The sequence below is a fragment of the Mesoplodon bidens genome, assembly GCF_964165515.1.
Source record: "Mesoplodon bidens genome assembly, chromosome: 12".
Lineage (NCBI taxonomy): Eukaryota > Metazoa > Chordata > Mammalia > Artiodactyla > Ziphiidae > Mesoplodon > Mesoplodon bidens.
In genome coordinates this window covers 51,884,827-51,901,412 of record NC_138168.1, presented here as the reverse complement: position 1 = coordinate 51,901,412, position 16,586 = coordinate 51,884,827, and the positions used below count along the sequence as shown (strand labels likewise).

The 16,586-nt window shown below is 36.7% G+C and overlaps 1 protein-coding gene across 2 annotated transcripts in view; it reads left to right on the top strand.

Annotated features, from left to right (window-relative positions):
* CEP85L (centrosomal protein 85L) overlaps positions 1-15,847 on the top strand; it is a 153,938-nt gene extending 138,091 nt beyond the window's left edge. Inside the window, exons 11-13 of one of the 2 annotated variants that reach the window (XM_081251008.1) lie at positions 5,810-5,914; positions 7,995-8,226; positions 12,378-15,847. In XM_081251008.1, the coding sequence (XP_081107134.1) occupies positions 5,810-5,914; positions 7,995-8,226; positions 12,378-12,541 (501 nt within the window). In that variant the 3' untranslated portion in view covers positions 12,542-15,847. The remainder of the gene's footprint in view (positions 1-5,809; positions 5,915-7,994; positions 8,227-12,377) is intronic. The other variant, XM_081251007.1, reaches the window with a different exon arrangement.
* Positions 15,848-16,586: the final 739 nt, after the last annotated feature.

Genomic DNA, 16,586 nt, shown 5'->3' with positions numbered 1-16,586 from the left:
GTTTGATAGTTTCTGGCCTTACATTTAGGTCTTTAATCCATTTTGAGCTTATTTTTGTGTACGGTGTTAGGGAGTGATCTAATCTCATACTTTTACATGTACCTGTCCAGTTTTCCCAGCAACACTTACTGAAGAGGCTATCCTTTCTCCACTGTACATTCCTGCCTCCTTTATCAAAGATAAGGTGACCATATGTGTGTGGGTTTATCTCTGGGCTTTCTATCCTGTTCCATTGATCTATATGTCTGTTTTTGTGCCAGTACCATACTCTCTTGATTACTGTCGCTTTGTAGTATAGTCTGAAGACAGGGAGACTGATTCCTCCAGCTCCGTTTTTCATTCTCAAATTGCTTTGGCTATTCGGGGTCTTTTGTATTTCCATACAAATTGTGAAATTTTTTATTCTAGTTCTGTGAAAAATGCCAGTGGTAATTTGCTAGGGATTGCATTGAATCTGTAGATTGCTTTGGGTAGGAGAGTCATTTTCACAATGTTGATTCTTCCAATCCAAGAACATGGTATATCTCTCCATCTGTTTGTATCATCTTTAATTTCTTTCATCAGTGTCTTATCATTTTCTGCATACAGGTCTTTTGTCTCCTTAGGTAGGTTTATTCCTAGATATTTTATTCTTTTTGTAGCAATGGTAAATGGGAGTGTTTTCTTGATTTCACTTTCAGATTTTTCATCATTAGTGTATAGGAATGCCAGAGATTTCTGTGCATTAAAATTTTACCAAATTCATTGATTAGCTCTAGTAGTTTTCTGGTAGCATCTTTAGGATTCTCTATGTATAGTATCATGTCATCTGCAAACAGTGACAGCTTTACTTCTTCTTTTCCGATTTGGATTCCTTTTATTTCCTTTTCTTCTCTGACTGCTGTGGCTAAAACTTCCAAAACTATGTTGAATAAGAGTGGTGAGTGTGGGCAACCTTGTCTTGTTCCTGATCTCAGTGGAAATGCTTTCAGTTTTTCACCATTGAGGACGATGTTGGCTGTGGGTTTGTCATATATGGCCTTTATTATGTTGAGGAAAGTTCCCTCTATGCCTACTTTCTGCAGGGTTTTTATCATAAATGGGTGTTGAATTTTGTCGAAAGCTTTCTCTGCATGTATTGAGATGATCATATGGTTTTTCTCCTTCAATTTGTTAATATGGTGTATCACGTTGATTGATTTGCATATATTGAAGAATCCTTGCATTCCTGGAATAAACCCCACTTGATCATGGTGTATGATCCTTTTAATGTGCTGTTGGATTCTGTTTGCTAGTATTTTGTTGAGGGTTTTTGCATGTATGTTCATCAGTGATATTGGCCTGTAGTTTTCTTTCTTTGTGACATCCTTCTCTGATTTTGGTATCAAGGTGATGGTGGCCTCGTTGAAAGAGTTTGGGAGTGTTCCTCCCTCTGCTATATTTTGGAAGAGTTTGAGAAGGATAGGTGTTAGCTCTTCTCTAAATGTTTGATAGAATTCGCCTGTGAAGCCATCTGGTCCTGGGCTTTTGTTTGTTGGAAGATTTTAAATCACAGTTTCAATTTCAGTGCTTGTAATTGGCCTGTTCATATTTTCTATTTCTTCCTGATTCAGTCTTGGCAGGTTGTGCATTTCTAAGAATTTGTCCATTTCTTCCAGGTTGTCCATTTTATTGGCATAGAGTTGCTTGTAGTAATCTCTCATGATCTTTTGTATTTCTGCAGTGTAGTTGTTACTTCTCCTTTTTCATTTCTAATTCTATTGATTTGAGTCTTCTCCCTTTTTTTCTTGAGGAGTCTGGCTAATGGTTTATCAATTTTGTTTATCTTCTCAAAGAACCAGCTTTTAGTTTTATTGATCTTTACTATCGTTTCCTTCATTTCTTTTTCATTTATTTCTGATCTGATTTTTATGATTTCTTTCCTTCTGCTAACTTTGGGGGTTTTTTGTTCTTCTTTCTCTAATTGCTTTAGGTGCAAGGTTAGGTTGTTTATTCGAGATGTTTCCTGTTTCTTAAGGTGGGATTGTATTGCTATAAACTTCCCTCTTAGAACTGCTTTTGCTGCATCCCATAGGTTTTGGGTCGCTGTGTCTCCATTGTCATTTGTTTCTAGGTATTTTTTGAGTTCCTCTTTGATTTCTTCAGTGATCACTTCGTTATTAAGTAGTGTATTGTTTAGCCTCCATGTGTTTGTATTTTTTACAGATCTTTTCCTGTAATTGATATCTAGTCTCATAGCATTGTGGTCGGAAAAGATACTGGATACAATTTCAATTTTCTTAAATTTACCAAGGCTTGATTTGTGACTGAAGATATGATCTATCTTGGAGAATGTTCCATGAGCACTTGAGAAAAATGTGTATTCTGTTGTTTTTGGATGGAATGTCCTATAAATATCAATTAAGTCCATCTTGTTTAATGTATCATTTAAAGCTTGTGTTTCCTTATTTATTTTCATTTTGGATGATCTGTCCATTGGTGAAAGTGGGTGTTAAAGTCCCCTACTATGAATGTGTTACTGTCGATTTCCCCTTTTATGGCTGTTAGTATTTGCCTTATGTATTGAGGTGCTCCTATGTTGGGTGCATAAATATTTACAATTGTTATATCTTCTTCTTGGATCGATCTCTTGATCATTAGGTAGTGTCCTTCTTTGTCTCTTCTAGTAGTCTTTATTTTAAAGTCTATTTTGTCTGATATGAGAATTGCTACTCCAGCTTTCTTTTGGTTTCCATTTGCATGGAGTATCTTTTTCCATCCCCTTACTTTCAGTCTGTATGTGTCTCTAGGTCTGAAATGGGTCTCTTGTAGACAGTATATATATGCGTCCTGTTTTTGTGTCCATTCCGCCAGTCTGTGTCTTTTGGTGGGAGCATTTAATCCATTTCCATTTAAGGTAATTATCAGTATATATGTTCCTATTCCCATTTTCTTAATTGTTTGGGGTTTGTTATTTTAGGTCTTTTCCTTCTCTTGTGTTTCTTGCCTAGAGAAGTTCCTTTAGCATTTATTGTAAAGCTGGTTTGGTGGTGCTGAACTCTCTCAGCTTTTGCTTGTCTGTAAAGGTTTTCATTTCTCCATCAAATCTGAATGAGATCCTTGCTGGGTAGAGTAATCTTGGTTGTAGGTTTCTCTCCTTCATCACTTTAAATATGTCCTGCCAGTCCCTTCTGGCTTGCAGAGTTTCTGCTGAAAGATCAGCTGTTAACCTTATGGGGATTCCCTTGTGTGTTATTTGTTGTTTTTCCCTTGCTGCTTTTAATATGTTTTCTTTGTATTTAATTTTTGACAGTTTGATTAATATGTGTCTTGGCGTGTTTCTCCTTGGATTTATCCTGTATGGGACTCTCTGTGCTTCCTGGACTTGATTAACTATTTCCTTTCCCATATTAGGGAAGTTTTCAACTATAATCTCTTCAAATATTTTCTCAGTCCCTTTTTCTCTTCTTCCTCTGGAACCCCTATAATTCGAATGTTGGTGCGTTTAATGTTGTCCCAGAGGTTTCTGAGACTGTCCTCAGTTCTTTTCATTCTTTTTTCTTTCTTCTGCTCTGCAGTAGTTATTTCCACTATTTTATCTTCCAGGTCACTTATCCGTTCTTCTGCATCAGTTATTCTGCTATTGATTCCATCTAGAGTATTTTTAATTTCATTTATTGTGTTGTTCATCGTTGCCTGTTTCATCTTTAGTTCTTCTAGGTCCTTGTTAAAATTTGTATATGCGCCAAAAAATGGTTAGCATTTCTGGATATTTACATCAAAATAAGAAATGAATTTAAAACCACTTTCAACTGCAAGAATGATTGTGATCAATACCTGTGGATTAGTAACTGAGACTTTAAAAAATCATTATTAAACAGGAAATTTAAAGGGAAATTGTAGACATTTAAAAATGATTTCGTTTTTAACTTCAGTAATCCCATTCTGATCTCAGTAGAGATTCCCCTCACCTTGCTTTTTTCTTAAACTTTAAACATGTGCTTTTTCATACAATTTGGGATAGAGAAGTAATTAATCTTTTAGGTGAAATGTTATTGTCAGACAGCTATAGCACTCATACCTAGTATTATTCTATAAGTTGTGCGCATTTGGTCTTACTAGAATGTGTCTGTGAACTCTTTCTTCTTTTAAAGGGCTGCTTGATTAGTACCTTTGAACCTAACCCACATAACAAGTTAAGCTTAATGTATTTCCCCAGTTCAATTTTCCTTCTTATGACAGACAGCACTACTGCCAGACATTTCTGGTTTATTCTGATGGAGATTTACCTTTTTCTTCACTGATTTAAATTTAGTCTTACACAGTAACGTATTAGTCAGATTTATTAGCTACGTATTAGTCACATTCAACATGATAAAAATAAAAACCACTATAATCTTCTAAACAATTATATTACAGCATTGTGAAAATACCTCTCTTGGGTTCTGTTTTCACTGTTAAAATATGAGATTTAGAGTAGTTCATTTATTGTGCCTTTCTTCTACAATTCTAATAAAATAAACAGTCACAAATCTTAAGAAAATTTAGGATGAATTCTGGATTCTAGCCGAATAATCTTGTCATGCCAGTAAGTATGAGTTTTTAGCTAGGTAAATAAATCCCAACATATCATTCAATCAAATGGGTTTTGATTCAGTTACAAAGGAATTTCACTATCCAAAAATATATATTTTCAGGTAGCCCATGTGACTTTGTACTGTGGAATTCATCTTTGTGGAATATAAAACAAGTTTTCCCTAAAAGAAAATGTACTTGTTATAGAGCTTGATTCATTTGTATCCAACTTTTGAGTAATTAAATATAATATTTTTACAGAGTTTAGCAGACAAATGAAATTAAAAAGCAACAAGATTGAATACTGTTACTGAGAAAACTGTTTTATATTTAGAGTCTTATCTCAACCCATGGTGACAGCTATCCTCTCTTATTCCATCCAGAGATAATGTGAGGGGAAAAAAAAAACCTTCACAGTAGATTGTATGCTATTTAGGTCATCAGCATTCTGAAGAATTTTCAGAGTTGAGACTAAATATAGACCTGAAGCAAAAAATAATGAAATTTCTTCTTTAGTCATGTTTATTGATCTTGTGGTTCAAAAGGGGAAAAGTTGATAGAAAAAAAAATCACTGATAAGTATAAGGTTTATGGCAAATTCTTCTTTGATGTGTAGCTGAAAATCAGATTTATAAGCTGAAATGACCCAAGCACTCTTAAAATATCCTATATTCTGCTTTGGTATACTCAAGATTATCTCACAATAGTATCATGTCTGAATAATTTATAATTTTATAATGGAATTAAGAGAGATTAGTTTATCTAAGTCCCATAATAGACCTTTGCCCTGAATTGAACATCATATTCACAGCTTGGGATATTATACACTCAGAGAGGGTGTTTCGCTGTTTCAAATGATAGAAAACAGGCATAGTCTTATGATCTTATTATCTTGTACCTTATTAATCATAAGAAAAAGGGTTTTTTTTAAAGTATAGATTTGCTAATACACTCCCAATATATAAACAAAAATCAATAAAATAAGAACTGTTTGTAATACAGTTGTTAAACAGCAACATTAGATTTAACATGTTTTACCCAGATTAAAAACTGTCTTGGTAAAGATGATATTTTCTCCTTCCTCCCTCCTCCCCTGCTTTGGAATTATCCACTCTAGAAGTAATATGAGTTGATTGAAAAGTGAAGGCATCATCTTCCAAGGGGTTAGGGAGGTCAGAACATCTAAAGTATTCAGAGCCAGTATTCCTGGTTACCTACCTGATTGCATTTTGCTTTAAGCATTAACATGCTTTGCTTGCAATTCTCTTTATTCTAGTCTATGCAAGGGAAGCTTTCTAAAGAAAAATTGACTACTCAAAAGATGATGGAAGAGCTTGAAAAGAAAGAAAGAAACCTTCAGAGATTAAGAACATTGCTTGATGTGAGTAAAAGAAATTCAGATAGCTTTCAAGGATGATTCAGTACCTACTTAAGTTAAAGCAAATGCTTATTTTGTACATATTCATAAATCATTTTTTAATTGAAGACTTGATTTTGATGTGCCAGTTAATTAAATCCATTAGGTTTCTTACTAAAATTCTAATCTAAAAGAAAAACTTTTGTTTTTCTAATGTCTTAGAAACAATTGCACAAACTTAACTATAGCAAAGTCAAATGGTATATAGAGATTAGATCCTAAAGTCATCAAATGATGCATAAGTTGAATACAAACAAAATTACCCTTGAAAATCCTTAAGGAAGGTGCAATGTAGACACTTCATCACTGAAACAGGTCACACTTTCTTCATTTAATTATGAGATGAAATACTTGGCTTGCATTTAAGGACATGTTATACAAAAAATGTTTATTTTAGTTTTTGAGTTGTCATCATGACATTTCCCTCTAAATACTTAGGAATGCATCTCCAAAACTTAGGGACAGTTTCCTATATAACCATTTCACCATTGTCTCACCCAATAAGAATAATAATTTTCCTTGACGTTTGATAATACCTAGTCTTATGAAAATTTCCCCCCTTCTTCCCCAAATGTTTTTTTTAACATCTTTATTGGAGTATAATTGCTTTACAATGGTGTGTTAGTTTCTGCTGTATAACAAAGTAAATCAGCTATACATATACATATGTTCCCATATCCCCTCCCTCTTGCTCCCCAAGTGTTTTTTACAGTGGCTATTGAAACCAGCATTCAAACAAGGACCATGTGTTGTGTTTCATTTTGTCTTATAAACCTGAAGTTTCTTTCTTCTCCCTGAAGAAACTGGGCATTTTGTCTTACAGACTGTAAATTTGTCACACCTAGATTTGTCTGATTGCTTCCTCATGGTGTCGTTTATCTTGTTCTCTACCCCCTGTATTTCTTGTAAGCTAGGAGTTAAAGCTAAAGATATTAGATGCAGTGCAAACATTTTTTGGCACGAATACTTTGTAGGTATTGTTCACATCATCAAATTATACGTGTTTGTTTATCCCACTGTAAGTGTCACAAATACCCATCTCACTGGGTTAAGGTGGTGACAGACTGATTCTTTCCATTGTAACATTGTAGCCTCTGCAGTCAGCAGTTAATGGGGTTGTTGATACTTAGGCAAGTGTGTAAATGTGCAGTTTGCCAGCAACCTTTCCCTTGATGGTTTTAGCTTGCACCAGTGATCATTGTCTGAATGATTAGATGATTAAAACAACAGTAATTTTTTCTAATTATATCATTCCCTTTACATTTATTAGCTGGCATTTGTCTGTAAAAATTTGTATTTTCCTCATCAACCCAGGCTATTTGGCTTTTCTGAAATACAGTTCCAACTGGAAAGCTAGTTAAACTTACCTTTAATTAGCAGTTTTCAGGATGAGGAGTAAATGGTGGTCATTTGGGGAAGAGGTGAGCGTAGCTTTTTCTGAGCATAATAAATCATGAGTTTGTACTGATACTTCCAATTCAAATTTAACAATTCAGAGTTGTTTGGCATTTTTTTCCTTTGATTTTATATTTTTATTTCTTTTTCTCTTACACTGAAAAGTATGGTTCCTGTCAACATTAACATAGTAACATATATACTTTTTTCCCAATATACAAAAAATAGTTTCAGAGTAACTAAATCACTGTGGCTACTAACAATAAAACTGTAGGATGAGATTTAAGTTTTCTTTGCAGTTCTTTTTGTTCTTGGGATACATCTCATAGCAAAATATATACACAACCAAGGTACTTTTTATGTGAGACCATGAGAGACCCCCTAGAAACTGAGACTGTTTGAATTCATGTTTCCTCTCTCAGGTTTACTCTAGGCCATCAGATGGCACCCTTTCCACTATTTAAATTCTTTTTCTCTCCCTTTTTATTTTTCCTGCTATATGTATGCAGTTAAATTTGGTTAATGTGCACGTAATATGATTCCACTGTTTTCTTTATAGAATTGGATGGGAGAATGTTAACCTTTATGGCTTTTGAGTACCTTTCCTCTGTTCTAACAGCCAGATTTTTGTTTTCTTTATCCATTGCAGAACCAAAGACAAACAGAAGAGACCTGCTCTTTATTGGATCAGGGCCAGGAAGCAGACCAATCCAGGCAGCAGACCGTTCTTTCCAAAAGGCCACTATTTGATTTGAGTGTGATTGATCAGCTGTTCAAGGAAATGTCCTATTGTTTGTTTGACTTGAAGGCATTGTGTAGTATTCTTAATCAGCGTGCTCAGGGCAAAGAGCCTAATCTTTCATTATTACTGGGAATCAGATGTAAGTGGCTAATGACTTGTTCTTACTGTATTGCTTAACAGTTAGAAACATGTCTTCATGAATCGGGAACTTCTGACTGCCTTTTCCCTATTTGTTTTTATCTCCTTTCCTACTTAGATTTATATATTTCTGAATCAATCTGTGGGTCTGAATACCTGTTCCTACTTCATTGCTAGAACTTGCCTCGTTATGCTTATGGAAATGAGCAGGATCACAGTTGATATGGACTGCCACTCAGAAGCATGCCTGTAAATGTGCCTGCTAGGAGATGTTTCCTATGCTGATTCTGTTACTATGTGACTGGAATGCTAGTTAGGTGTGATTTCCTGATTAGTCTTCTAAAAGTAATGATTCTCTTTGCTTTCATGTGGCAGTTGTATTAAATTAATGACCCAGCCATCAGTCCACTGGTAAAATATTTGAGAGAAGGTACTTGTAAGCTTTCTTATGTATGTTCTATGGCAACTGTTTAATGTAAGTGCCAATGCTGTCACATGAGCCGGTTTTCATGGCCCATAGATCTGTTGCCCTTGTGATGCACACCTGCTGGCTTTGTCCCTTCCAATGTGACACCCACCCATTCTGTCTCAGTTCTGCCTTCCTGAACACATAATGGTGAGAACCGCCCCAAGAATATCCTAGTGTCTCTTCCCGTCTGTGCTAATTTTGCTGGAACACTCAACTTACATGGCTCTAAATTATTATAATATTGACATGTTGGTCTCTTTTTAATATGGAGGAAATGGACTTCAGTAAGGAGATATGAGTGGAGTAAGACCATAGTGTTTATGTACCAACATGTTTGTATTGAGTAACTACCTAATAATATGGTTAATACGTGACTGAGTGGAGACTAGTTTTGTTTCCAGTTTCATCAAAAAGATTCTACCGTCTTGCCTCATAGTAGTTATTTTGGCAAACCAAATAATACTCCTTATTGAAGTATCTCACTTGTTAAATGAAGCTTGTAACTGTACTCAGAGATGTCAGCAGAATTTTCCCCTCTACTTCATAAATGTGAGAACACATATATGAGTGTGGGTATGTAAAAAACACTTTTTTAAAAAAAATTGAAGTATAGTTGATTCACAGTGTTGTGTTTTAGTTTCTGGTGTACAGAAAAGCAATTCAGTTATACATATAAAATGCTTATTCTTTTTCATTATAGCTTATTATAAGACATTGGATATAGTTCCCAGGAAGACCTTGTTGTTTATTTTATATATAGTAGTTTGTATCTGCTAATCCCAGACTCCTAGTTTATCCGCCTCCCCCTTTCCTCTCTGGTAATGAAAGGTCTGTCTTCTATGTCTGTGTGTCCGTTTCTGTTTCATAGATACGTTCATTTGTGTCGTATTTTAGATTCCACATATAAGTGATATCATATGGTATTTGTCTTTCTCGTTCTGACTTACTTTGCATAGTATGATAATCTCTAGATCCATCCATGTTGCCGCAAGTGGCATTATTTCATTCTTTTTATGGCAGCTCTGTTTTTGGTTTTTTAAGGAACCTCCATACTGTTCTCCATGGTGGCTGTATCAATTTACCTTCCCAGCAACAGTGCAAGAGGGTTCCCTTTTCTCCACACCCTCTCCAGCATTTATTGTTTCTAGATTTTTTGATGATGGCCATTCTGACTGGTGTGAGGTGGTACCTCATTGTAGTTTTGACTTGCATTTCTCTGGTAATTAGCGACGTTGAGCATCTTTTCATGTGCCTGTTGGCTATCTGTATGTCTTCTTTGGAGAATTGTCTATTTTAGGTCTTCTGCCCATTTTTTGATTGGGTTGTTTCTTTTTAAAAGACAATTCAATGTTTAAGTATATTCACTCACTCAGTAAACGTTTATCAAATGCCTTCTATGGTCCAAGCACTAAAGTGCCGATAATGCAGATAAGTTGAATACAGCCCTTGCTCACGCATTAACCAAAATATTACAGCATTGTGGTAAGTACTGTAATTGAAATGTGATCAGAGGGCAGTGGGAGCACAAGGGGAAAAACCAACTAAATCTACCTGGGAAGGGCTGTGAAGGCTCCATGGAGTAGCTGGTGTTTGGCTTGAATCTTAAAGGAGGAGAGGTTTGCCAGGTGAACATGGGGTGTTTAGTTAGCAGTGATCTCTTGGAGCAAGAAATAAAAGGTCACACACAAAAGACTGCTTTTCTCCACCATTTTAGAGCTGGTCACCCCTTCAGTTACTTTGTAGCCTTCTACATCTGCACTGCCCTGTGTAGCATTTATTACTTTTTCAGTTCTAGGATAAGAGCAAGCTCCTAATGTGAACAGAAGGGAGACTCAGAACCTCCCCCACACAGTGTACAGCCCTTCCAGTCTTCAAAGTCTAACCCCAGAACCCTTATCTTATAGGCTGGCATTGTGCAAATTTGACCAGCCAGCTAATTTCTCAAAAACAATGGAGGTGTTTTGAACACTCCATCAGTTATCTGTTGATACTGTTCACCCCACCCTTCTGAAATCTGGGCTACCATGGTTTCCATGACATCATTCTCTAGGTTCTGCTTCTACCTTTATGACTGCTCAGCCTCAATCTGTGAAATTCTCCACCACTTAAATACTGGCGGTGGCCCAGGAAACTTTTCTTGTTGGTCTTTTTGTTTCTATTTACTTTCTCTGAGTAATCTTGTACATATCCACTTGTTTGCTGTTTTCTCTACACCTTCGACCCATACAGACATTCATCTCTCACCTGCCTAGAATGTCCCTTTTGGGCTCCTGATTGTACTCACCTGTACATTAGAACCAGCAGTTTCACAGGTATCACAGACTCAATATGTTTGACACAGAACCTACTTTTCTTTCCTCCCTACCCTAAACCTGTTCCTCCTCTCAGTGAGTAGAACCACTGTCCACCTATCACCCCAACCCAGATTTTATCCTCCACCCTACTCGTTCCCCCATCTGTGTCCCGCGTCCAGTCCCTGGCCCCTTTCCAAGCCGATTGATAAGCGAACTTCTTCATGTCTATGAGTCCCTTCCTACTTGTGACGTTTATTCCTGCTGCCACATCTCCACTGCACTGTTGCCTTAATTCAAGCTTTCGTAGACCTTCGTCTGGACTGGTTTCTCTGCCAAGCCTTGTGCCCTCCCCACCCCAGTCCATCTTTACATTGATGCCAGAGCCATCTGTCTAACCTGTGGTTCTGATTTCCTAATACCCTCCCTGAGAATAGAGATAAAGGTGGCTCCCACCTGCCTCTCCAGCCTTGTTTCTTGGACCTCCCCTCTCATAATTTGTGTTCTGCCATTTTAGAGCTGGTTTTCTTGATGTTTCTCAATTTCTGTCAGACTGTTTTGTTTTCTGCTTCTGTATACCTCTGTTCATTCTGCTTCCTTGTCCCATTCAGTGAACCTGTCCCCTCTCCAGTGAGGCCTTTTTTTTCTCTTCTTTGTGCTAATTGTAGCCTTTGTGTAGCCTTTGTAGTCACCTGTGGTACCTGACTGAATTTACTTCTTTATGAAACTGTATGTAAATCATTAAGAATAAGCCACTATATGCATTATTTTGCTGACCTCAGCACTCAGCAAAGTGCCCAGATCATGAATCATGTACAGTAAAACAGTTCAATTAATGTTTGTTAAAATAACAAGTTATCTGACTCTTATGCCTCCAATTAATTAAAAGCTAGCTAACTCAGGGCCTTACCCTCAGTGATTCATCCATTGGGCAGCTAGCTATCAGCCTGATTCAGTTGTTTAGAATCATAGGGTCCCAACACACACACACACACACACACACACACACACACAGACTCGATTGTTAATACTTCACAATCTGTAAAAATATAAGATAATGCCCCTCACCACACAGTGATTTTCAGATTTTTGTCTCTGAGTTTGAAGAGAGCTGTTAGAGCATGTTCCTTTTTACTTTTGGAATATTGTCATCCATTAAACCTGTTGAATTTGTGTGTTATCACTGTATGAATTTAATACATTTTAGTTAGCAAAATTTTAAAAGGACCAAGTAGATAAGATGCATTTACTATTGAGTGATGCATAATTTAAACCTGAGCCTGACTTGTATTCGGTATACAGCATTATGTTTACAATGATAATAAGTTGAAAATCCTAAAATGACTTTGTTCCCAAAAAATGTGAGATTTTCTCCATGTTTTATTTCCACAGCAATGAACTGTTCAGCTGAAGAGACTGAGAATGACCACAGCCCAGAAACACTCACTAAAAAACTGTCAGATGTATGCCAGTTACGGAGGGACATAGATGAATTACGGACCACGATATCAGACCGCTATGCTCAGGACATGGGAGACAACTGTGTAACCCAGTGACCAGTGTTGGTCCCACAGCAATAACGACCCATTGTTACATGCTGCTGTGCTAGGTTCTTCACATTTCTTTTAGGAGCCATGATAGAAACTTGCAAGTGACATACGACTTGCACATAAGTTTTTTTTTCTGTGGATTTGTTCTGTTGGGGAGGAATTGGGATGTGAGGAAGTATCGAAGGGGCTTATCTAATCAGGAAAAAAATTAAATTACCATTTGAAAAATATGATAAAATGTATAAGAAAACATTTTCTGTATTCTCAAACTACTGATTGTAGGACCAAGCTGTGAAGAATGCCCTTCAGATAAAGGGATAGGATTTCTTTTAATCCTGTAGTTTTTTTTTTTGTGTGTGTGTGTGTGTTCACAAAATTATAAAGATTTCTAGGATCAAAGGAAAGCTTCTAAGAAAGGCACACACTGTATTCTTGTGCTGCTTTTTTTTTTCATGGAGAAGCTTGTGTTGTACTTGGGGTTTTCAAGGGCTGGCTGAACAAGAGTTGCCACAGCAGGCAAGTGTTCAAATAGTAGTACAGCAGGCGAAACCATCTGTGTCTGAACAATCCCTGTGCTGAGATGGTGAGGTTGTAGTGTTGGGTTGATTTTAGTACTGTAGATAGGTCAGCTGTTTTTCCAGAGTGCTTGTGAATTGCCGAAGAGATGTGAAATATTGATGTGATGGTTTTCCCGTTAGCATTGTATGTATGTATTACAAGGCAATTCAACATAATCTGAACTAATTTTAACATATCCCTTACTATTTACAACTTTTTGTTTATATATTATATCTATCTATCTATTTATATATATATATATATCAATGTAAACAAAGCCATATATAATTAATGCAAACCTAAGGCCTCAGATCATTATTGTAAAAGAAAGATGAACAAAGTGACTCTGGAACAATAGCTTATTTATCCAAATCTCAAATGTTTACATTTTAACAGTTTTGTATCCGTTTTAAAGTTGAAACTACTTTAAGAAAAAAATCAACCTGTATCCTTTATATCTGAGTTATCACTAGCATAAAACAAAATCTAAACCCAGGTGATATTGCAATTCCTTTTGTTAGGTAAAGTACATTAAAAACAAGGTTCTTCATAGAATACAAATTTGGCCAGGTTAGTTCTTTTTCTGGGGTACAGGATATCACTATGAAATGCAACTGACTTTTTTGTAGACATATAATCATTTAAACTTCCAAATGAGTATTTCCCTGTCTTAACTGGTATTTTGGAAGGACTATATATTTCATTGCCTTCAGAGCATTTAAATGTACATTCTTTTTAATGTACTTAGTTATGGCAGTCATTGTCCTTTAGAAGTTGTTTTGATTTATCTCTTGATGCAACCCCAGGTCTCATTTAGGTCAAGACTAAATAACAGGTAGAAGGAATGAGGGATGTTAATCAAGCAGGAGAATATTGTTTGAGGCAAGAGCAGATCACTTGTCTGTTTTCTTGCTGGGCTTATATACTGGTGTAAAGGCTGCTCCTAGAAAAATACGCTCCTAAATGTTTTCAGCAGTGAAAACGTATTTGGGATAAGGCCTTCAAGGAAGCTACCCAGGAAGACATTCAGTTCAGAAATTGGCTTATATACAGCTCTCAATAGTTATCTTATAGTTATATTTCAACAATCAGTTATAATACATTGTAAGGACATCAGACTTTCCTTCCATTCAGTGCCTGAGTCCTCCCTGCCCTTTTTTTTTTTTTTTTTTGCGGTACGCGGGTCTCTCGCCGTTGTGGCCTCTCCCGTTGCGGAGCACAGGCTCCGGACGCGCAGGCTCAGCGGCCATGGCTCACGGGCCCACCCGCTCTGCGGCATGTGGGATCCTCCCGGACCGGGGCACAAACCCGCGTGCCCTGCATCGGCAGGCGGACTCTCAACCACTGCGCCACCAGGGAAGCCCCCCCCACCTTTTAAGTCTTAGGATCTGGGCGCTAAGAAATCAGTGCATTGTAGTGATTCTGTATCCCAAGGTCCCTAACCTAATAAGGAAGGACCTAGTCACTAGCAAGAATTTGGCTTTTTCATGTGTTCTTTTGTGTTTGAATGTTGGTGGTTTGAAGACAATCAGGGAGTAGTAAATTTGTACCAAAAATCTGATGCAAAGAATTCTGCCTTATAAAAATTAAGATCTGTAAAAATGGCCCTTTACAGTAAAGTAGGTAATAGCATCTGAAATAGATAAGCCACAGGTGTAGCACACAAGACCTTTACATCCTCTTTGAATAGAATCCCCTCCCCCACACCCCCAGCCTCCATAATTTTGAAAGTAAAGGTACTGTAAAATGATAGTGATAATGGGCAAATAATCACTGATTTGGGTCACTAGATTCTTAAATGTATATGTTTGGGGGTTTTATGGTTAGTATTGTTGTTTAAACAAACTTTTGATCGTTTGTTTTGATCACTGTAGATACTTTGTTTTCCAGCTTAGTTGGGATTAAGTAATTTATATTTTAAAAAAAAATAAGTTAGCTTTCTAAAACTTACAGAATTCTTGAGGTTAAAACAAATTTAACCTAGTAGAAACTTAACTAACTACTGCTGATGTATTTCAGTTTCCAAAATGTATTACTCCACATAAAGGGGGATTTAAGATGTGATAGTGTACGTGTAACCTGGAAGGACAGAATGGAATCTCTTGGAGTCTGGGGTTTGTAAAGGGGCCTAGATCATAAGTAGACAGACTTGGAGGGAATCTGGGGGGAAATAAAAATAGTAGTAGTCTAAGTTGTCAGTGTTTAAGGTTGATTTTTATTTTTCAGAAAATTCCCCTTTCCCAGGACAACCTTTTGTGTTAGAATAGTAAGAAGATCAGTATCTCATTAAAAACAAGGATTTTACTGTTAGGCTAGGTAAGATGGGCAAATAGAAACACTATAGTATCTTGTCCTAGTTTGAACTAAGATATTCTTGGAAGTTATTACAGTGATTGTATGTCTGAGGTGAAAATTAACCTAAGTTTTAAAGTAAATCTATTTGAAATTTTGCTTAAGTATTGACTAGGTAAGCCATGCCTGAATTAAAAAAAATAAAATAAGTGTGGCCCCTTTTTGTATTTGAAATAGGATTCAGTATTTAATGTTAACAGTATTTTATTTTAGTGAAATTTGTTTGTTGGTCATGACAATTTATTAAACTGAATTAGACTTCTTCCAGTAGCCTGTTAGAGACAATCTCAAGAGCCAGAAAGTGTTGCTAAAATGGATATTGTACATTTCTGACTCACTAATGAGCTTATAAATTAATTCTGTCATAGTTCAAGACTTATTAATAGGATTCTCTTAGAGGGCATTTTTTTTTTTTTTTTTTCTTTTTGCGGTATGCGGGCCTCTCACTGTCGTGGCCTCTCCCGTTGCGGAGCACAGGCTCCGGACGCGCAGGCCCAGCGGCCATGGCTCACGGGCCCAGCCGCTCCGCGGCATATGGGATCCTCCCAGACCGGGGCACGAACCCGTATCCCCTGCATCCGCAGGCGGACTCTCAACCACTGCGCCACCAGGGAGGCCCCAGAGGGCATTTTTAAAGGAACTACTTTACTGGAAAAATGTTCTTTCAGTATCACTAATAGTTCATTGAATAATACAGTAGCTGAGAACTTGGACTCTATTTTTACATCACACAGTTCAGCTCAGGCACATCTTCAGTTTGGATTATTGGCATTCTCTTATGCAGCTTTCTACCACTGTAGATATGTGATTACAGAAATAAGCAATTCTCATAACCATGCTCACTCAGCCTGTGTCATTTGAAACTGCCAGTAGCTAGAGCTCTCAGAGCCAAAGTTAATTCATTTTGTTTCCTTTTCTGACAGTTTTTTTTTCCAGTGTTCACAAAACATAAAATTTCTAGCTTCACCCCAAAATGTCATGGTGGAAATTGCTGCATGATAATGTTCTACATTTAATCATGAAGAGAGAAAGGTTTTGGATATTTGGATTTTTCTTATTTAAAAGAAATATTGAGTATATGAAGAATGTAGTTTCAAATCAATAAGTCATTAACAACACTATTACAGCTGCATACAGAGAG